Genomic DNA, 22,450 nt, shown 5'->3' with positions numbered 1-22,450 from the left:
ATGGCAATAGTCTTGCTCATGCTTTTTTAACCTTTCTTTATGGAGAAATGCATGTCATGATTAAGAATAGAATTTACTTTGGTTTTATTTTTATCCAGTATGTTGAATATTTTGAGCTTTCTGTTGTTGAGATAACACTTCAGACAAGATTTTAAAAAATTTCTTCAAGTATTTTTGATACTGTTCTGAAATTCTGAGCTGTTTTTTAGACATAAAGGCAGAGAGGAGTCAGGAGCATAAAGTCAGGTTTTGACATGATAGGGTTACAGTGAAGGATACTCAGGAACTCTGATATCTGTCTTCATAACCTTATAATTTACTTCATCTCAGCTATCCATGTACAATATCTTGTAACTTATTATTTTATTTAAATTTTCTTCTCTTGCGTCAGACTGTGTGGTTCCAGATCCCCATGTTGTTAAATGCTTGGAGGTTTTTAGGAGCAGTCTGCCTCAGAAAATATTTTAGCAGACGTGGTGTGCAGTAAGCAGCAGAACAGTGTTTGTTATCCATCCTGCAGGAAACTGAGAGTATCTGATTAAGCTGACTAGCAAGTATCAAGTAACTTGGCACATCTCCTCTTGCATTTCATTCATTCAGTTGTAGTGTGGGTAACAGAAAGCTATGCTGTGCCATTTTTCTTGTGTGATGCCATTTTGGTTTTTTTCAATGGACCTGGAATAGTGTTGCACCTATTTATATGTTATAAATATTTTATAATGCAATGTCATCTTGGGAAATTTGTTATGTCTATATTGGGTTTGGTTATATGTCTTTATCTCTTTTTGTGAAGTAATTGCATACATATTTTGTCTTGTGATAGGAGATGGATAGCTTTTCTTATGCTTCATGTAAATGACTATTAAATATTTAGTTCTAATAATATTTTTCAGGATTCTCTAATTTTTCTAAAAAAAAGAAAAAATCTAAAAATTAGAAAATTTCTAAAATTTTTCTATTTTTTCAGGAACAGAGAGTGATTTTTTAAACTAAAATACTGTTACTTATTGCAGTTATTACATGGATATTAATAGAAGTTATTCCTGAGTAAAATGGTATAACAGCCTTTGAATCCTAAAGAGATTTACGGTAAAATACTGTTATGCAGACAATCTAATTATGTAGTCATAATAATAGTAATTGTATAATGTTTTAATTTTATTTCAATAAAAACATTCTGGAGTCATATTTTGTTCTCTAGAGTTTAACTCATACAGCCTATGCAGTATTCTCCAGTTTGGCAAAGAGCTTGCTGAAAAAAGCGGCACAGGGCTCAGCGCTGATAGCAACTCCTTTACATCTGCCAGCAGTATTCAGTACCCTGGACATGAGGCCTTCTAAGCTAATGTTTGTTCTTTAGTTGTGTTAAAGTAAATAGCACTAAGATGAAATAATTTCACTATCTCTCTCTAAAGATGCATCAGATGTCAGTTGTTCCTCATTCTCTCTTTTCTGCGTTGCTGGTGGGCCACTTTTTTTTCCTTCTCTGAAAGTGTCAATAAAGGAGATAGTAAGTTGGTTTCAGCTGAGTTTCAGAATGTTTTTGAAATGGATGTTTATAATTAGCAAATCTTGATGGCACAGTCATGGCTTTCGTGTCTGTAGTCTATTTGGCTTGACAAACCATATTAATTTACCAAGGAGATTATCGTAGCTGTCTGTTAAATGATCTCAGAGTTGGGATTACTCCCACAACTTCTTTTAGGAATTCTTCCCCTTTTGGTGTAAGATACTGCAAAAGAGCTTGGATTATGACTGTATTTGGACTACTGAGCTCCGTCAGCCATGTTGTCACTCTCTGGTGCCAGAAGAGCTGTAGACTTGGCTTGGACCGTATTTCAGAGAAATTGTTTCACCTCCTTGTGATGTCTAGTTACTGGATAGAGAAATACTATTCCCACTTCTGTCAGTATATTGCAGGCTGGAAGATTCTTTCTGCTAAGAACAGAAATTGATGATGAAAGAATATTCATGTGGGGTTTTCTGTTTGCTTTTAATACTAATCTTTCTCATCACAAAAAATGCTTAGGGAATTACATTTCCTAGAGCATAGTTGGCATCAAGCATTTCTGTTCTCACCGTTAGAACCCTTTTCATAGTTATCACACTGCTTCCCAAAGGTACTTATCTGTGGTAGGCTTTGCAGCCATTTACTTTCCTCTGGTTGGTCTCTGGTTGTATCTTGCATATGACTTCAGCTGTCAGTGCATGTCCACATGGGCATGGTTTTTGATTATTTTTGCACATGGCATGCGTTTTGGGCAGCAGACTCGGGTTCACTGTCTTCTTGAAAAATATTAGATAGATATAAAAGATAGATATATATATATCTATGTTAAGAAGTAACATACCTATTTCTTAAATACAGTGTAGAATGGATAGATGTGGAAATACCCGTTTCCAAAAGATTTAATCAAAAACTTTTAAAGCACCTTCTGAAAATGGCAATGAGGTGGCACTTCTGTCGAGAGGCAGTAATTAGTTATGCTAACCAGCTTTTATCTGTGCTTACACAAAGTCCTGCTAGTCTTTGGTCTATTAAAATATTAGATCATTATGTAAGAAACCACATCTCCGTTCCTATATCACATATTTATTTGAGGTCATTTGAACTGTTAGAGCCAACAATGCCAAGACTGAAATGTCTGGTATTTTGGTTGCAGGGTATTTTCAAGAAAAGGGCCTTGTCTCTGGAATTTGCTTCCTGAGTGTGGGAGCCTAAATTTAGTACAAATCCTGATGCTTTCTTCAGGTCTTCCAAAGTAGTGGATCAGAAACTGCAATGATAGTTTCTTTCTTTTGATGATTCTGGTTGGAAGACTGAAATTGTGCACTTAGTGTTTATTTCCAGGAACTTGAAATCCTTTAGTTTTGTAAATTAAAAAGAAGGATAATACAAGGATTACTGTTGAAAGAATAAATTGAAGCTGTACTTACCAGGTAAATACCAATCATTTCATAACTAAGGAGAAAACTGGGCCCTCTTACCATGAAAAATGATAGGCCAATGCTTCTTTAAAAGAATTAACACACATGAATGTCTTTTTGTGCACATATGGGCTTATTTCTACATGACAATTTATGAGAAATATGCCATGACCTTTTTATAAAATTTTATATTCAGGCATTAATGGATTTTAATTGCTATATTAGGCTTGAATCACACTATAATTTAACATGCAATTTACATATGGAAAGAATTGGGGAAGAAAAAGTAATGAGAGAGAGGTGGCAGAGGTGAAGAGTATCTATAAAAATATATAATATTTACATTGAAAGCAGGGTGTGAAGGAACAGAGAGCAGTAAAACTGTTTTAGTTATGCCCCTGACTGTGGCAATTCTGAATTCTTTGATCTGTAGAGTGTTCCCCTGACAGTAGAGCACTTAGTGTGGCAGCTTCATACCAGTTGAATTTGTAAGGCAGTACCGGATAAAGCACATTGTTTCTTTTCCTTTTTTCCTCAGCAGCGTTGATCTTGCCATAAGGCACTTGCAGATAAAGGGAATGAGCTGTTGAGGGATATGTACTTTAAGGGCACTGGTCCACAAGAAGAGTGTGCAGCAGACCAGCAGTGTTTGTGTGAATCCCCTATGTACCTCACAGTTCAGGATGAAACTTGAGGTAGGCAATAAGCAAATCTCAGAAGCACTGGAAGAACAAATAGTAAAGGCAGTTTACTCTCCTTACGTAAAAAGCTTTCCTTAATTTGAAAGACATGTATTTCAGTTCAGATTAGTGTTATTTTTTCCTGCTGCCTTTGTTTTAAAGGAGAAACTTGTCCAGCCAAGATGATTATTAAAAAAAAAAACAAAATCCAACCAAACCTAAAAAATTAGGAGCTCACCTTCACAGCACTCCTCTCCAGCTTTCAGCCTCATCTCACTTCCACCACATTAGCATCAGCCTGTCTGATCAGCAAGGCTGGCGATTGGTCCCTGTGGCTGTGTGATCTCCAGCAATCACAGCAAGGAAGGAGCAAGAATGTGCGGCTGGGGCAGGGGTAGCCTACTGTTAGCTTAAGCCAACCCTGAAATTGCACCTTCCATGTAATGTTTTAACCTGCCCTGTGGAAAACACTTCTGTTGTTCTGATCAAAACAATGGCATCTGCAATATCTAAGCAATTTCAATTTTGCTGTATATTCCTATATGGAATTCCTTAATTTTTTTAATGCGATATTGATGCCGAAATTATTTTCCATCTTTCTTTGTGGATAAGATAGCAAAACTTCATAAACGTACTGTCGTAGATACCACAATTGATATACTAAGCTGTTGTGCTTTGTAGATTCAGCACAAGCAATTTACCTGGATGCTTCCTCATGGTCCTTGTTCAAAAAATTGAACAAAGATTCTGCCATGGGCTGTTCAATTTACTGGTATGTTAGCTGAAGAGAGCCTTCAGGGATGCCAGACTGTGGGGAACTTTCACAAGAGTTTACACATCATCTACTCCCTGGCAAACATGCTGACTTTTTAAGTCTTTGTAATCTTGTCTTGGTTTTTTCTTGGCCATCCTTTTTTTTTTCTTTTTTTGAAGAAAAAAGTCACCAAAAAGCAAGTGCAAGATAGTGCTTGAAGTCAATGAGGATGCAGATCTAAGTCTGTAACAAGACTTGTGTTTGATAGTCTTAGAACAAAAATACAGTTGCAAAATTAAGGCAGTGGAATTTTCTTAGAAATCCATAATGGATGTGTATATACAGCAGGGCTATATACAACCACACTGAATTCATTGAAATGTATATAATGCATGCAGCTGAGGGTAGACTGTAGCCCCCATATGTTGTAGTATAAAATTAGAGATTGAAAGATCATTTATCAGTTTTGCTGATCGGGCTGAGAGGATTCAAGTGTCCTTGTAAAATGCATATAATTTCTCCAGCTGAAGCTGTGGTGCCATGTGCTTCAGAAGTCATTTATCAGCAGACTGGAAAAAAACCCAACAACCTGTAATAAATCAGATTTTTACTTTTTTTCCTGACTTTTGTGATTTAACACTTTGTGAAATGCAGTTTGCATTAGCAGTGCTGTGAGGCGTTCCTCCTCTTAACTGAAGTTGTACCCACAAACAGATGTTTGTGCTGATACATCTCCATCTATGCAGAGGCGTTGTTGTTTAAAGATACTCCCTTCCCCCACCTTGTCTCTGAGTTTTTAGTTTTTCTATCTAAAAATAGTTCATGGGCTCTCTCACAGTGAAACTGCCTGGTGCTTTTTTCAATACACTGATTTTTCATTTACTTTCAGTTGGTGGTAAAAAATTTTTGGCCTCCAGCATTTCTCTGTGGTTAACTCTCTGAAGTTTTTATCATCGTGCCATGAAAAATTTTATACTTATGGAGATACATTGCCAAATCTGAAAAAATACTTTTTTAATTTTGCATAGACAGTACAGTCCATGCCCTGGGTTTTTCACTTGAAGGTCTGGGTATCAACTTGATTTCTGTCATAAGTGTACAGAGTTTCTGATTGCAGACTTGTCTCAAGTGAATATTTGTCATGTCACAAACTCTTTTCAAAACTTGGAATTATTTAATAAGCTTCAACATGAAGAAGAACAATCTGTAATCTATAGAAACTGAGTCCTGATGTACATATATTGATGTTTTAACAGAACCATGTGCAAGAAATCATGTTATTTTTTTATTTAGTCAATGTGATTAGTTGCAGAATCTCAGAATTCTGTTAAAAAGAAACAAATCCTAAAAATACCCTGGGATTGAGCATGACAATACAGGCATTGGATAACTTGTTGAGAGTTCCTAATATGGCATTAGGGGTTTAAGTGTCATATGTAAATGCATGTATTTCTTTTTTTTGGGGTTCGACTGTTGTTTATTGATACACCCATATTGGCAATGATAATGTTGAAGACCTTGATAAACTTTGATTTATGTCTTTTACTCAGTTTTTTCATAAACTCTGCTGAGAGTTTAGTAACGAATGGTATGTTCATAATGTGTGCTGAGCAGTGTTAGTTACTCAAATACTGTTGAATGCCTATCCCATAAAATAGCAATGGCTGTCTTATGGCTAAGGAAAGTGAGGTTTGCTTTGAACCACTCTTGAGGAGTAACCACAGATAGCATCATCAAGGTGCTCTGACCTTATTTTCCTAGCTGCTCTTAAGTGAGCAGTTCAGAATGCTAGATGACTGCCAGTTTAAATTCATCTATGAAACTAAACAACAAAGACAATAATATTCACCAGGAGTGCATACAGTAACAGGAGCAGTCTGCCAAGGCTTGGGGGGAAGAAGGGGACTTCCAGGTCCAATTCTTGCACTCAAGACCCTCCATGCTGGTTATGCTTACTTTGGAGTACAGCACATACAATTGCAGCATTAAATTATTGCTGTTGCTCAGGATTGACATTTAGCAACTGACTTGTACAGAATTATTAGATAATGCTCACTCATTTTATACGTAAAGGTATTATTTGGAAACAAGTTTTGGGAGCGGATTCTTCCAGTCCCGGAGGTTGTTTGGGTTTTTTGGGTTTGATTTGTTTTTTGTTGTTTGGGGTTTTTTTGTTTATTGGGGTTTTTTTTGGGGGGTGGGGTGGGAGGAAGGTTAGTTTGGTTGGTTTGGGATTTTTTTTGTTTGTTTGGGGCTTTTTTTGTTTTGTGGTTTTGTGGGGTTTTTGTTTGTTTGTTTGTTTGTTTTGTTGTTGTTGTTGTTGTTTTAAGTCACCAAGAATTGAGAAAGCTTAACGTAGGATGTTTCATTCCTATATGAACTGGCAAAGACTGTAACTCAGAAGAAAAGTCATAGAGACAGAGACAGTGGAAGAAAGTGTACAACAACACAGCCAAACATAGAAGATAAGTGCTAGCTGTAGTTGAGGAAAGAGACTGTATATGATGGCTTGAACGTTTGAAACTGTTAGATGTAAAAAATGCCATTGGATATCTGTGTTTACTCAAAAAGGAGCACAGACTTTGAAATTATTTCCTATTTTTTATAGGTTACTTTTCTTTCCACAGGACTTTCTTTACATTTAGAAAGTGTTAAATGATTGTATTACTGTTACTATGTGGAGACAGATACGCTGTGCTACCAGGAAATTACATAAGCTTAAGATTTGTTTCTTGTGAAAGTGTTAGGAGCACTAAAAAAGCGCTTTGTGATTCAAGGTAGCTGATATGATTTCATGGAAAGGAAAGTCATGATTCGTTAACTGATTAGAGTTCTTGAAAGACTGAAGAGTTATAACACAGCCTTGCTTCCTTGCTCTCCTGGAGGATCAGTTAGCACAGCTGATATGAACCCATATTATGACTAAGATTAAATTTTTTACAGTATGCTGACTTTTTTTATCACTATTAAATGTCATCTCTTTAAACAGCTTACGTTGAACTAATTTTGCTCTCACACACAAGTGAATGTGTACTTCTATCCACCTGACTCTAGGTGGCCCTGCCTGAGAAGGGGGAGTCAGACCAGATGACCTCCAGAGGTCCTTTCCAACCTCAACCATTATAAGGTTCTGGGATTCTGTTGTAGAATATCCTGTTAACATATTTTCTTCCTTAAAAATACAGATTCCCATAGTCTAGGTACTTAGTTACATAGTCAACCAAGTAATTTATAGGATAAAAACAAATTTCTCAAAATGTTGGTGTTGTCATAAGACAGTGAGGGAACAAAGTATTTCCTTTTTGAAACTTCCAAAATATTCCTTGTATCTCATTGCATCCTTAAAGATTACAATTTTACAAAATATTTGTGATATTAGTGATATTTTCTTTACTGTCGTAACTCTTTCACATTTGTCTACTAGCCTGAGGTTTGTAGTAGGTAATATGCTGTTCTTGGAATTTTCATCAGCAGTAGAGATTTCAATCTTGGCCTTATTGTTGAAAAATAAGATCATTGTTCATTCTAGTTCTGTTACTTACACGTAAAATTGCACAGATGATTCAACTTCAAGTTATAATCGAAGCATTATTTTAATGCAAAGATTTTGTACCATGGAGCCTTTGCTGTTTTGAGAAAAGTTTGTAAATTCCCAGTATATCAAGCTCCCTTTTTTGGATATAAGGCATCTGGCCTGCTTCCCCAGCCTAAGAACATCTCCCAGTAATATCCAGTGTTCTTTTAAGAGGTGTTTGATGGGTTCTTTTGATGTGAAGCTTCGGGAAAATCTGAATAAAATGTTCATTGACTTATCCAAAGGTACCACTGCTTGAAACCTCCTTTCAGCACCTCTGTTTTGGGCCTAATGCAGGATGACATCTCTCTTTACAGCTTTTTTTGGTTTCTTTCCTAGCCCTTTAAAGGGAATACCTGGCCATTACCCAGCAGTGTCTGATAGTGACAGGGTTAGCAAGTCACAGGTTCTTGGCCCATCTTTTTAAACATAGTTATGACTCAGCAGATAGTAACGCAATGTTGATATTTTTAAGCTTGATACATTTTAACCCTATTTAATCTCTAACTTATAAAAAAATCTTGTAATTAGAGAAAGTGTGAGAGTTGCAGGCTAAACTGTATGTACTTTTATTTTTTTTAACTTGACTTTAATTAGATAACTCAGAAATGAGTCCTGAAATTTCGGAAGTGATAATTTCCTGTTTCTTAAAGTGCTATTAAGTCTTCCAATGTGGTGCAAATGATTTTTTTTTTTATCATTTATTTTCCATATTCACTTAGAATCCACGAATGTTAACATTTTTTACAAAATGTAGCAAGTGCATTATTTACCTAATTATCCTTCAAATTAGAAGCAGAACACCAGGCTTAAATATTCATAGACTAGTCATTCTGCTTGTAGTGGGTGTTAAAGCAAAAGCATGTTCTCTCTCTGTAGTTTCAGTCTTGCAGCTGACAGAGCTACTTATTTCAGGTCAGACCCTGGTGTCCGGTATCCTTAACCTTCTTTCCTACTCCAGTCTCTTCAGTTGGTAATTTAATCTTCACCACTTACACCTTCTTTTTTGGGGGAGATCAGCTGGAACCAAGATGGGTAGATGTATCCATCTATAACAGTATTGTAGGCCGTAGTACCTTTAGTGTTGCCTGTGCCTTTTTTCTCAAGCATTTCTTAGCATGCTCTTCTTGTTACTTTATCCTGGAATTAATTTATTTATAGGCAGTCCTGCATGCTGAAGAGGAGGAGGCTAGTTATCCAGGCAATTATTTGAGAAAGCTAGGAAAAAAAGCATCCCTTATTTTGGTTCAGCTGCGCTCCATACAGCATTTCATCTAGCTCTCACTTTCCACTGCCAGCCGTGCTATTGTGTTTGATTTGAGCACTCAGCATTTTCATGAGGGACACTGGCCTCAAGATTGTTTGACTTGTATCATCAGCCCAGGTTGTCTGGGATCTGGCAGAACAAACCAGGGAAGAAAGGAGGGAGCCTATTCCAAGTATAATCACAGTTCTCTTGCCTAGTGCTTGTTCTATTGATTCATTGTAAAAAGCTACCAGAAGTTTGTGATGGGGGTGAGGGAGGACTAAACAGGAAGAAACTGAGGGTCCTACAGAAAAAATATGTTAGGTTTGGTGCACGTATCTCAGTATGCAGCTCTGCTGGAGCTGACTAGCCCTCCTGTGTACCAAACTAAAAAGACTGTTCTGTTTCTTTAATTGGCTAGTGTCTCTAGGTATGTCTGCAAATGTCTGTACGTTGCTGGTAAGTTGGCTGTGAAAACCTTCAAGAACAGGTTTCTTCTAAGTATAGGCCAAGAGAAAAGAAATGTAATTCCTGATTGTCTCCTTCCATTCCAAAGTATGGAGTGCATTGCCTGTCTTCAGACTGAATAGTCTCCAGTAGACAACTCCTCTGTTGTAGTGTGCTTTTCTTTTTTTCTTTTCCAGACAACAGCAACCACTGAGTTCTACAAATAATTAATACTGTACTGTCAATCTTGCTTCAGGGTAGGAAGCCTGTAGAAATGCATGCAGAGCAATTTTTGCTGCCAGTTGACTTTCAGGGGTTATGGTAATTATTTTTTTCTCTAACATCTTCAGAGGGTTCCTTGATCAGCTGAATGACTCCATTCCACTGCAGATAATCAAATAAGAATTTAATTTCTCAATGACTTCAGAGACTGCCAAATAACAGACTAATAACTAGACCTGTTTTCTTTGTTCCATTTCTGGTAGCAAACTAGAAGGACTGCATGAGTTATAGAGCTGCTCATAAACTGTCTGAATAAAGACACAGTTAGATGTTAAAGGAAGTATGTAAAATTCCTTTAAAAGTATTTAAGTTTACATCCTCTTTCTTTGATGGTGGCCACACTTGAAAAAAAGAGTACCCACAAAAAGAGTTGGATTTTAGGACATTTAGCCCAGCAAAATGGCCTTGAGAGATTATGTAAAAATGCCAAAAGCTTGATATAATTCTTGAATGACTTGAAGAGAACTTTAATCTCTGCCATTCTTTTAAGCACAGCTTATTTTGACATTTTGAACAAAAACCATATCTTAGGAGACAATCACAAACCCGCTGAAAAAATGGGCAGATCACCACACTTCTCCCTGTTCTGCAGTTAACCTCCAAAAATAAAGTTTTGTTGAATTTTTGTAAATATCTTGCAAGAAATGTGTCAGACCCTGAAGAAGTTTCTTTGTAGAGGCAATCAATTTACTAGTGTGGTTCTGAGTAAGGAAAAGCACTGAAGAGTTCTGGGATGTTCATGCTGGAGAACAAGACCATGTTTGCATGTGTGCAGGGGGGTTTCATTCCCTACAGTGAATCACAGGAGTAGAAACCTGTTAGAAAAATGGGGATGAGAAATGTGCATGTGTGTGATGTTCTACATTTAGCTTTGTAAAGAAAAGGAGAGTGAGGTAGACATCTGGGAAGAGCAAGCTTTGTGACAGGAGATGATGAGAGTTCAGAAGAGATGTTTTTTTTTTGAGTTGTTTTTAAATTTTTAGTGTAGTTATGATGCTCATACTGGGAAGAGCTCTTCCTGGCATTTTTAAGTTTTGATACATAAGCAGATCTAGCATCCATGGTATGTGGAGAAATGCTCAGTGAAAGGGCACTTGGTATGAGAAACATCACTGTATTCACAAGACTCTTGAACCAGTAGTCTGAATGCGACTTCTTATTGTAATGTCCATTTGAGGACGTGGAGATGGAGCTGAAGGTGTCAATTACTGATGCGTCAGTATCTGCCATAGAAGGGTTACCTGAAAATATACGTGGGAAGCTACTGAAAATGCATATGAGAAGAATCAGGTTGAAAAAAAAACCCCACAATTGAGCAAGAAAGGCTGGGTTTGGTCACTTTCTGCCGGTAGTGTTAGAAAATCTCAGCATGTTTCTCAGTTAGTGATGCCAACACATGGAAAACCAATCTGGTGTTTGCAGCATGAGGCAGAGAGACACCAGAAAGTGTCACGCAATTGCACGATTAGGAGAAAGCAGATGCAGAGAAAATGTTTTTCCCCTTTTGTGAAAGAACTAGAGTTCCAAATTTTTCTTGCCTGTGTTCCCCTGTGTTCCCTGTCTCTCAGACACAGAGCTCAGTATGTTTGCTTTTGCTCTGGTCATCTCATAAGGAAAAGAAACAGTCTGAATGCAAGACCTGTATGTAGTGTGAGACCTGAGTGAATCAAATAGATTGACTTCAGTCTTTCTGAATCACAGGTAACCATGCATTAGATGTTGAGCTCAAAAGTGCCTGTATATTGCAAAAGCCACCCAAATTTTTCTAGTACACTATATATTTCCTTGACTTGCTTAGCACATAAAAAAAGCAGCTTAATGTAGTGTACCCGTTGTCTGGATCCACTCTTTTGCATTGTATTTTCTTGAGTATGTGCCAATGCAGGTGCTGGGGGATCCTCTGGAGTATGAGATTACTTTGAGTAAAATTTTAGCTTGCTGAAGTAGTCACACTCTGGCTTTCTCCTCTTTCCTGACCTATCTTCCTTCACATTGTTCTTTGATGGTATGACTGTCATTCTTTTCCACCCTGTGTGCCTCTACATGGAAAGATGCTTACTACTTATTAGAGCAGCTTAATTTACTGCGCAGCATTCAGGGTAAGGTGTGATATTTTGGAAAGGGAAACATGATGTTTGAGTGTAGTGTTTTATAATGTGATACTCTTGCTAGTTTCTGAACCCTTTTTGTAAATTTTTTAAGTTTTCTTTTATTTTAAAATATATTTATTATATAAAAGGGGAGAGAGTGTGAATGTCTGTGTACAAATCACACGTTCTTGCTTTTGGTAACCTTTGGTCTTTGGTCTAGGCTAGGTTTATTTTTCTTTTCCAGATAGAAGGAAAGTTCACTGATCACTCTGAGACCTATTTGTTTCTTAATACCCACGCTAGTAAGGCAAGTGTATAACTGTATCAAAAGTGCTCAAAGCTGCCTTCCACATGATAAGACTCCAAAAGCCTGAATGTTGACCTGAATTGTCTCAAAACTTTGTCAGACTGAAGAATTCTTCTTATGAAAATGAAGATAAAAGTTGTTGCTTTTCCAATATCCATTACTATTATGTTATTACTTTTAAGTCTGTTGTCCCTATTGCTGCTGGCTGATTTTTTTCCCAGGAAAGTTAAAATGCACAGAAATCAGCCAAATATGGGAAGGACATAGTTTTCTTAGCTTAAACCCTTTAAAATTAATGGAAGAGTTCATTAGGGCCAGGAGGTCACCAATAATTTGTGTAAATAGGGATATACAATACTCCTAGAACCCCTAGGGGAAAAATACTATGTACAAGCATAACAGTTTTGGTATTTCTATTTCTCTTTCAAACCAATCTATTTAAAAATGCCCTTTATAATTTTGATAGCAATAACATTGCCATTCACACAAAACAAAATAATTCTAAACCTCCTGTATATTAAAAGTGACAGCTAATTTGTACCTGTTCAACAAATGAAAGCAGAGACGTGCTGAAATACATGAAATATTGGGTAAATCCCTTTTCTCAGTGTTGAAATAATTTGCAGCTTTGCTGTCAGTGGTACATTTTCTGGGTGGGTTAAGCTCTCCCTAAGTAATTAATAACTCTTAAGCTGTCTGAATAGTTTCCCTCTAGTTGCATCATATAATGTGTCATATGAAAACAACTTGAGGCCTAATGTAACATGAAACTGTATAGTGCATCTTAATGTGATTTGAGGAAGATGGATGGGAAGGAAATTATTTCTTATTCTGAGTAACAAGCAGCTGTTCTTTTATTTGAAAAGAATTTAAAATACCCATTCTAGGCAAAGATTGGTAAATTGTTATAGTTATTTCCTCTTCTCCCCCTGTGCTAGTCAAGTTAGGTAAAAAAAGCAAACATAAAAAGTACCGTAATTTAATATAGAAATACTCAGAATAATGTGGAGATATTTTTGTATCTGCTGACCTGAGCTTTACCTTTTTATTCCTAATGGATCTTCATTTAAATCCCCTAGCAAACACAGACACTGAAATCTTAACCTTTTTGTGTCAACGTAGTCCTTAAGTACCCACCATAGGAAAGTTGTTTAAACTAACTTCTTGAGGTCTGGTCACCAAATTATTGTAACATTGTCATGTTACAAGTGACATATACCAGGTAATGGTATATGTCAGCTGGAAAAGATATGTCTTGCCATAAACTCTAAACATCTCTCACTTCGCTCTCAGGAAATGTAAGTTGGCTCATCTTTCTCTTCTTGGAAGGTATTCAGCAAGCTGGAGGCTTCATTGATACTTGTAAATACGGAAGTTTATCATATGCTGTAGTGTATTCTCATTCGATATGGAACAATTGGAGTTCATAAGATTTAAAAATAGCTGCTGCTTTTCCATTAGTGCTTTTTTTAAAAATAAAACCAAAAGGTAAATAAAGGATTGCCTTACTAAATTTGATACGAGTAACTTGATGCTGCTTTACAAAGATAGAACTAAACCTGTTTATAGCACACTGAATACAGTCAATTCATTCATAATCACTTCTTTTAGTACTAGGAGAACCAGCTAGTATCTGCATTTCAGAATTTTTCAGAACTTTTGAGGAAACAAATGAATAAGAAAATATTTTGCCAAAAATCAGTCTATACTTGATCATTACAAAGAGTGGGAGATATGCACGGAACCAGTTGTGAAGTTCATGCAGAAGTCCTGTAACTGCTCATCTAGTAACCTCGTAATATAAAGCCTATGGTGTATCTGGGCCACAGAACCTGTTCTTAGGAAAAATTATGTCTATGTTTAATGAAGTAAAAGAGGACAATATAACAAAGCCTTTGCAACTCTGAGCATACTTATGCTTTGATAGAGTGGCACATAGTTGTAGCAGGAATATAAGTGCGTATCAACATTCTGGATTCATCTTCCGGATGGTGTGTAACATTAAGAGATACCTGAATGTCTGGATTTGTAACGCTTATACGTATGGTCTAAAACCTTGTATTGTTAGGGATTTTCCTTCTTGTTATCGTTGGTCTCCTCAATCTGCCAGCTTGTAGGCAGATTGTGATTTATTTGTTTTACAGTCCCTCTAATTTACAGTACATCTCAATCCAGCAGGCTGGGGTGGTGTAAATTCAAGCCTGTGTGTTCAGTCATGTGCTTCAATTCCTGCTATTGTTTCCAGCAGTTTCCACCAAGGGTGTGATTCACTTCTGTGCACTTCAGTGTGAACACTGCTCTCCGTTCATCCACTTTCATTTTTTATTATATACTACTGGAAACAGAGGGAGAAAGTCAAACTAAATTCCACCTAAAGTATAATTTAGTCAGACCTTGTGTACCTGATTCTCAGGGTATGAGTCAAATGGCCCACTCTCAAGCACCACCTATTTCCTCATGGCACCTAAAATGAGTAATTTTGAGCAACAGATTTCATCTGGCGTCTGGGCATTAGTTCTAGGGAAGCTCAGAAGCACCATGGCTTAAGCAGCCAGGCATGTAACTCCCACCCAAGTTTCATTGTAACTCAAAGATGTAGAGGTGTGCCTGAACGCTGCCTATGTTCCCAGAGGTGCTTAAGCCATTGACTGTGCTTAAATCACATTTAGTAAGCTTGGACAGCATTGAATTCCACACAAACGCAGCAGTCATGAGCACTTCCAGTGTGGAAGAGGGAGAAAGGACCTTTTCAATAGCCTTAAAAAGGTTAGACCAGTCATCCAGGCCAGATGTCTGGTTTAGATTGTCCTGAGCTAAGGAAGCTCAACACAAATGGGAGAACTTGACTGACGTCCGACTGCTGAGGGTATTTCCGGGGAGAGGAAAATCTCAGACTGATGTTTTTAATCCCAGGTCTGATTATGTCTTTTGGTTCAAGCGCTTCTGTCCAAAATCACAAGCATGCACTGGTTCAGAGATCAGATGCCAAAGATGCCCTTGATTTGCTTGTCTGTTCTAACTTCTAAGTTCTTTCTTGTCATCTTTATAGATTAATTTTCACCCTTACCAATTGCTATCCGTATTTCTGTAATGTTAGGGCTTTCTTGAGACCTCTCATCTCTCTTACAGCTTTTTGGCTGATACCATGATGTACTACCCTGAGTTAATGTTCCCTATATTTGTGCTTTATATCTGTAGACTTTGAGGTTAACTTGGTACAGGTTTCCTTCATCCTTATTCTCTCTCCTTTTTGTATTGTTGTTTTTTTTCCGTGTGCCGTGGACAGGGTAAATATTCTGTGTGAAAGTACTTGTTGAGCCTGTGAGGAAGTGTCTGTTGAGCTGTGGACACGTGGAACAACTTGCTTTTGTACTTCTCATTACCATTTAATGCAACTTCTTTACTGTTTTTACCCTGCGTATGCTGTCTTGTTAGTTTTCTCATTAATTTTTAAACGTTGGTAGATGTGTCAGTAGAAACAGTGTATTAAATATTTGAAGAACTTCTGAACTTCAGATTCAGTATTCTGCAAAATTTTGTTTTGGCTTTTGTCATGTTCCAATATGAGCTTTAATGTTCGCATTCTGTTCTGGCTTCCCGTTTCCCCTGCCCCCAAATGTCATTATATATTTATTAACATACATACATACTTTGCCTGTTTCTGAGGAGTTTTTAATTGATGTTTGTGGAGTAGAAGATACCATGGTAGGTAATACTGAAATTTTACTATGGCATCTTAGTGATCATCTGTACAACTCAGTGCTAGATGGATGCTTTTTATTCTATAACATTCAATTGAAGCCATTCAGAGAGCAAGAACATAGAGGAAATTGTGTATAATAATAGATGGTATGATAGTTTTCAGACCATCTCATCCTTTTACTTTTTTCCTTTTAGCACTCACCATCTGGATGGAAGGGTTGAGTGTTAAGTGTATACTTTAAAGTATCTTTTAATGAGTTTTTGGTCACCAAGGAATGTTCGTATACTTACACAATGAGAACTCCTCTTAGAATAAAGATAATGTTTCTGTTATATCTTTAGTATAGGGTAATTGTATACCAAATTTGTGCTGTTTGTTGGCCAGACACTGGAACAAGTTTTCCAGAGGACTGTGGAATAATCTCCATTCTTGGAGACATTTAAAACTCAGCTGGACAAGATTTATGGTAACCTGATATGATTTTCAGGTTGGTCCTGCTTTGAGCAGGGTGTGAGATCCACTGACCTCCAGAGGTACCTTTCTACCTAAGTTATTTTGTGAATCTAACTGAATTCATCCTTGGTCCTGTTTTACTTAAATCTTACCTCTTTAGCTAACTTTGCTGAAATCAGTGTAATGGCCTTAGGAATTTATTTGACCTTGTCTGCTTTTCTTATTTCTCTTAATACAGTTTTCTCTATCAGCTCGAAAGTAAGAGAAGAACTAGAGAAGGCTAGAGTGAACTCCTGCCCATTTCCGTAATGCTGGCCCATACCCATACCTCTTGTCCTGTTTCCCAAATCCTTTGATAAACAGTTAAGGAATATAATTTAATATCACATGTGTTCACAGGCATGATTTTATTCTTTTTGAGAAAATTCTGAAAGAAACACTGAAAATTTTAGATGAATGCTGTCATTCATTTAGATAGCTCTGAAAGTGTCAGGGAGACTTACAGAAATAAAACCTTAATGGTGGGGAAAAAAAAGCCGTAAGTGCTCCATATTTACTAGAATACCTACCGTGTACAGAAACTACTTCTGTTTGTTTCGCTGACTTATCGCACCAATCATGGTTTCCCCTCCTTTCATTTGATGAAGTCTTCTAGTCATTTTCCTTCCACAGTTGTTTGCCCTTTGCCCATTAGTGTAAACTCCCCCGTGTCTCCAAGTATGGGACTTAGCTGGAAAGTTAATTGATTTTAGAGAGCTAATCGAGTGCTCCCAAAGCCAGGGGAGAGATACACTGTCTAGGTTACAGCTCTAAACATGAGATACCCTTTTGTTAACTTGTCTGAGATGCTGTAAACCACAGGGCTGATCCCATGTCCAGATAGTTTTCTTTTCTGCAGAAATGCACTCATATATTACTGATGCCTAATGGAAGTATTTTCTTTATAGATCATAAAACATATTCTTCATGCTGTAATTAAAATACGGAGTAATATGAAATCTAGATCAAAATCCTGCAAAGCCTACTCACTTTTGCCTTGTCTTTTGACATTGAAACATACATAGCTGTACACAGAGCATATTGGTCCACTAACAATGTGGGAGAGCAGCCAATTTGGTTCTGGGATAAAACAGGAATCAGCTGTGGGAAATAAGCCAAAGAAGTGTGATTCCAGCATCAGGGGCTTAAATAGGTGTTAGTCTACAAAGAATCTCTTTGGCAGGATTTAGAACAGCCTTCTCTACAGAGAAGGCATTTTTCCTGAGATTCTCCATTAACAAAAATGCACCGATTTCCAGGAGGGTTATGGGGTTATTGTCTTGTCAGGTGGTGGTTCCCTCTTTTTCTTCCTTTTTTTTTCTCTTTTTTTTTTTTTTTTTTAATAAAGGCTTTATAGCACATTACTGTGTAATTATAATCCCATTGTAACTTTTTAGAACCAAACCATTTACTTCACATGATAGTAGGAATTAAAATGGAAGGTGCTTTTCTTCTGCATGAGGCCCTCAGATTTCCTCTGCTCTGATCCAGGGAATGCCTTTTGCAATGTGGCTAGTTGGGCAGTCCTTACAGTTTTCAGTAAACAGCAATGTTAATGCTTTAGCTACTTGTGTGTTGTGTAGTATTTGCATCTGTGGTTTTCATTTATCTCCCCTCTGTCTTAGAAAAGAAATAATGTGAAATGCAGGAGCTTCAAAAGAAAAAAGTTGCTTGTGCCATCCTAATTTGTTTAGTACAGAATTAATGTATATTTAATGATTTCCAACGTCTGTAGAGTTGAGTTACAGACTAATTTCCCTTCTGAAATACAAACTTTTCAAATATCTTGTAGAAGTGGTGTTGTACTGCATTCTGTGACACAGGTAGCAAGCCAGACTTGTTTTAGAGGCGTTGACATATTTTAGGTAAGAAAGGAATAATAGAATCCAACAAGAACAAGTAATTCATTCAGAAATGCATTCCTTGTATTTGGTCAAGTCTGCTCAAGTCCAGCTGTCCTGATACTCAAGATGTCGGAGTGGAGGTCACTGGATCAAACCTCCTGCTCAAAGCAGGACCAACTTGAAAGTTAGATCAGGTTATTAGTAGCCTGCTCCAGCTGTGTTTTGAATGTCTCCAAGGATGTGGATTATTCCACAAATCCTCTGGGAAACTTCTTCCAGTATCCCAAGAAATAAATTGGGAAAAGCAGTATTTTAAAATATGTTTGTGTGTGGCATTCACATTGCAGCAGTTCTTTTAAGGTACCTATTTATAGTAATCACAGATGTTAAGAAAGTTAGAACAAAAAATTCATCATCAAAATCTTCAGCCATTTATTCTTATAGACAGACTGAATTGTACTTCTGAGGAGAGGTGCTTCTGAATGCTGAAGCCACTCTGTATGAATGTGAATGAGCTTTTGGCTCCTTGTTTTCACCAGGTATTATTTCTGCACATTTGTTTTAAGCAGCGTTTGTGTGTAGAAGAATAATAAGAAATCTTTTATTCCCTCCCTCCTCTTGTAGGCAAGTATTTCCAAATGGGCTTCCTGAAGAATACTCTCTAGTTGCTACTTTCCGTGTACGGCGAAATACCAAGAAGGAGCGTTGGTATATATGGCAAGTTTTAAATCAGTATGACACACCCGAGGTTAGAGTCATCTTTGATTTATTTTTTTCATTAAGTTTCTTTTTTGTTCCCATGTAAAATGGCAAATATGACTTAGAAACTTGGATGTTTCACCGTTGGGTTTAGCTACAGTTTATATAGAATAGACAGACTGCTCTGAAATAATTGATCGTTTATTATAGAAATGGCAAATACATAACAAAATGCATCAAGACTGCAAACTAAGGGTAATAAGCATGCTATGATTTATAGCTGATATGTATTTACAAAATTATTTAGTAGAATGCCTCAAAACATAGTTCTTGCCCAGTCTATATAGTTGGAAGTATTTTTATTATACACAGTTTATATATGTGTTTGAATCTTATAACTTTTAAATGACCACTTATTCTCTTTTCTTTTCAGATCTCTGTCCTTCTGGATGGTACAAAAAAGGTTGTGGAGTATATGACCAAATCTGTTCAGGGAAATATACTGCACTACACTTTTAAGAGTCGAGAAATTTATCCATTGTTTGATCGGCAGTGGCATAAACTTGGTATTAGCGTGCAGTCAGGGATCATTTCCCTCTATTTGGATTGTAATTTAATTGAGAGAAAGCAGACTGATGAAAAATTCACCATTGACTTGCAGGGAAGGACTCTGATTGCTTCTCGTGCTGCAGATGATAAGCCTGTAGATGTGAGTAGTGAAAGGAAAACCAGATAACTTGATATCATGTTTTAGTCATGCTTGTGTTAACACAATCATAAAGAATTATGTAGATAAAAGATTCAAAATTGGCTTTTAATTTTGAGTGTGTATTCTTCATTTGAAGTCCTTAAGTCTTATCCTTCAAACAATATTCAGTGTTGTAGCATCTGCTAAGGCAAATCTTCTATTACCAAAGTAACTAAAAAACTCAGTCCTGGTTTCAGGAGTCTGTGTTTCTGTATTTGCTTCAGAGTAAGAGCCACGTAGTTACTGTAGACATATTATTACTACCTTTACAGATAATTTTCAGTGGTAATTTTTTTTCTTTCAATTTTTTATGAGATTATTTATAAGTCTGTCAGTCATCTGTTCAGACTTGCTTTCTCTTTGGTAAAGGGAAGACACAAAAATATTAAGGATTACCTCTCTATCAAGATGGTATCACATTCCAGGGTAATTCAGCTATGCAGAAATAGGGGCACATTGTTCATAGTTATCTGTCACTCCTCGTAATGAGAGGGATTTAGGAAGTGGCTGAAAGCATGTTTCTTGCAGCCATTAGTATGAGAATTACCTAAGGAAACCCCATAATATTCTGGGTGGTGGTGTGTCCCAAAGATGCTCTCCTCTGTTTCCTTGTGCAGAGGGCTCGCAGCAATTAACTTGAAAGCTCCAGGAAATGTCAGTTTGTTTTAAGTATGCTAACATCCAGTAACCACGTTGAAAGCATCTGGCTCAGGGTTTACAGTGACCATCTGAAAGTTTCAGCTGTATTATGTACACTGTAGAGTTCCAGATGAAAACGGCACATTGTAACTACAAGCTAGCATTGTGGGAGAAATCAGTTCAGTGAGGCATGGAACATTTTAGCCTGCACTCAGAACTCTTATTTCATGGGTCCAAGCTTATTCTTTATTTTGTTTTCTAAGATTGAGTTAGACTTTATTTGAAATGCATGTACCATCCCCTCCTTTCCAAGTAGCATGTAGGAGGAGGAGCAGATTTTTGTAATCTTGTGGTGGTTGAATGGCAAAGGCTGGATGATTCTGAGTGGAAGTTGTCCATTGGGATTTCCACGTTTGCAGGAGCACATTACGGGTGCAAAGCTGATGAAGGTTCCTGTACCAAGTCATTCTTCTCAAAACCATGTGCAATGGAGAGAAACAAAGGACGCAAACCAGCTGCAGAAAGAAGCATAGGAGGCCAAGATTATCTAGTTAAAATTAGATGCTGTTCATCTCCCCAGTCCACCCCAAATCTCTGAAACAGAAGCTTTATGTACAGAATTTGTGATTTTTGCTTGTCAGGTGATTTAGTGATAAGATCCAGGCAAAGGTCTTGTCCAAAGTGATAGAAGATGGACGTGAGATAGAGCTTATCAAACCTGTACTCCAGTTCACTAAAGGAGAAAATTATTTTCCTGAGAAGGCTTGCGGAGGATGTCTAGAGAGCTCAAATGCCTGTGTAGCATAGCAAGAGCAGTACAGAGGGAGGCAACTTAATGAAGATAAATTAAATCTAAAATGTGATTTACATCAAAGTAACGGACTGTATAATTTGTCCTTAAGTGAGGAGGTGTGTACTTTTTACGGATTTGTCTCGTTTACTTCATTTCAGAAATTTGCAGTGTTTCAGAAAGAAGGTTTGCTATGCCAAGATAAGAAAATGCATACTGTAACTCATGATTTTTGCATCTCACATTAATCTGTTTTGTATCTCTTAATAGATTGAACTTCACCACTTAACAGTCTATTGTAATCCAAAATTTGCAACAGAAGATACGTGTTGTGAAATATCTGCAGACCTGGTAAGTTAAAATGCAAATATTTATACAAAGGAATTGCTTTGTTGTTCCTTACTAAAGAGTTGTAAAGAAATTTCAATAGAAGTGATAGATTAATTGCCTTTTAGAAATTAATCCTGTACCTGGACTAACGGTACATTGTTTCTTGCTGCCTAACTAAATGGCACAGTGGAACTTCAGTAAAAGGCACTAGGTGCTGCTAGTACTTTTTAATTGAATTTCTTAACATTGATTGATATGTAATTAGTAACTGAGGAAATCTCAGAGAATAGGAAACAAATCACAGTGATGACCTGAGGATGGCTTCAAATAACAGAGGCCATTTCATTAACAGTTGCATTTGGTGAAACATTACAGATGATCAACAAAGCCCATGAAAGAGTCTCCATGACTGTGGAAAGGAAATAAAATATGGTGTCGAGAGTTTGTCCCTTATTTCAGTACTCTAATGTGGAGAAATGGGTGGTTTGTAATTGGCAAATGCTTTCTTCTCTATAACAGACATGCTGAGATGTATGTATTGTTTAACATAAAGAAAAACATCGATTTATTTTGAAGGGTTCACTTTTCCCTTTTGTTTTGATAGGCAGAATCAGTGTAAATTGGGAGGCACTAGAACTACAGAAATGCTTGAAGTTGCAGATGTAATTGTTCTGCCAAATCAAGTCCATTTGGAGGAAAAAAATCCAAACAAACTAACAACTTCCAAAAGAAAATATGTTGAAATCTTGGTCTGCTCATTATGAATAGCCTGTAAGAGCAGGCTCCTCTGAGATACTAAGCAGTACCATCACCACCCAGCCTGCAGTCAGCAAAAAAAACACAAACAGCATGCAGAAGGACTAATTGATTCCATCTACAAAGAGATGGGAGAAAGAG

At 37.0% G+C, this 22,450-nt stretch overlaps 1 protein-coding gene across 1 annotated transcript in view; it reads left to right on the top strand.

Annotated features, from left to right (window-relative positions):
• The window catches only part of COL19A1 (collagen type XIX alpha 1 chain), a gene marked incomplete at its 5' end in the record, with an annotated part of 182,861 nt that overhangs the window by 11,850 nt on the left and 148,561 nt on the right, over positions 1 to 22,450 (top strand). Inside the window, 3 exons of the mRNA XM_080617064.1 lie at positions 18,972 to 19,095; positions 19,480 to 19,755; positions 21,494 to 21,574. Coding sequence (XP_080473190.1) covers positions 18,972 to 19,095; positions 19,480 to 19,755; positions 21,494 to 21,574 — 481 coding nt within the window. The remainder of the gene's footprint in view (positions 1 to 18,971; positions 19,096 to 19,479; positions 19,756 to 21,493; positions 21,575 to 22,450) is intronic.

Source organism: Psittacula echo (genome assembly GCF_963264785.1).
Source record: "Psittacula echo genome assembly, chromosome: 4".
Taxonomy (NCBI): Eukaryota; Metazoa; Chordata; class Aves; order Psittaciformes; family Psittacidae; genus Psittacula; species Psittacula echo.
The sequence above is the reverse complement of the archived record's forward strand: the minus strand, read 5'-3'. Positions and strand labels throughout refer to the sequence as shown.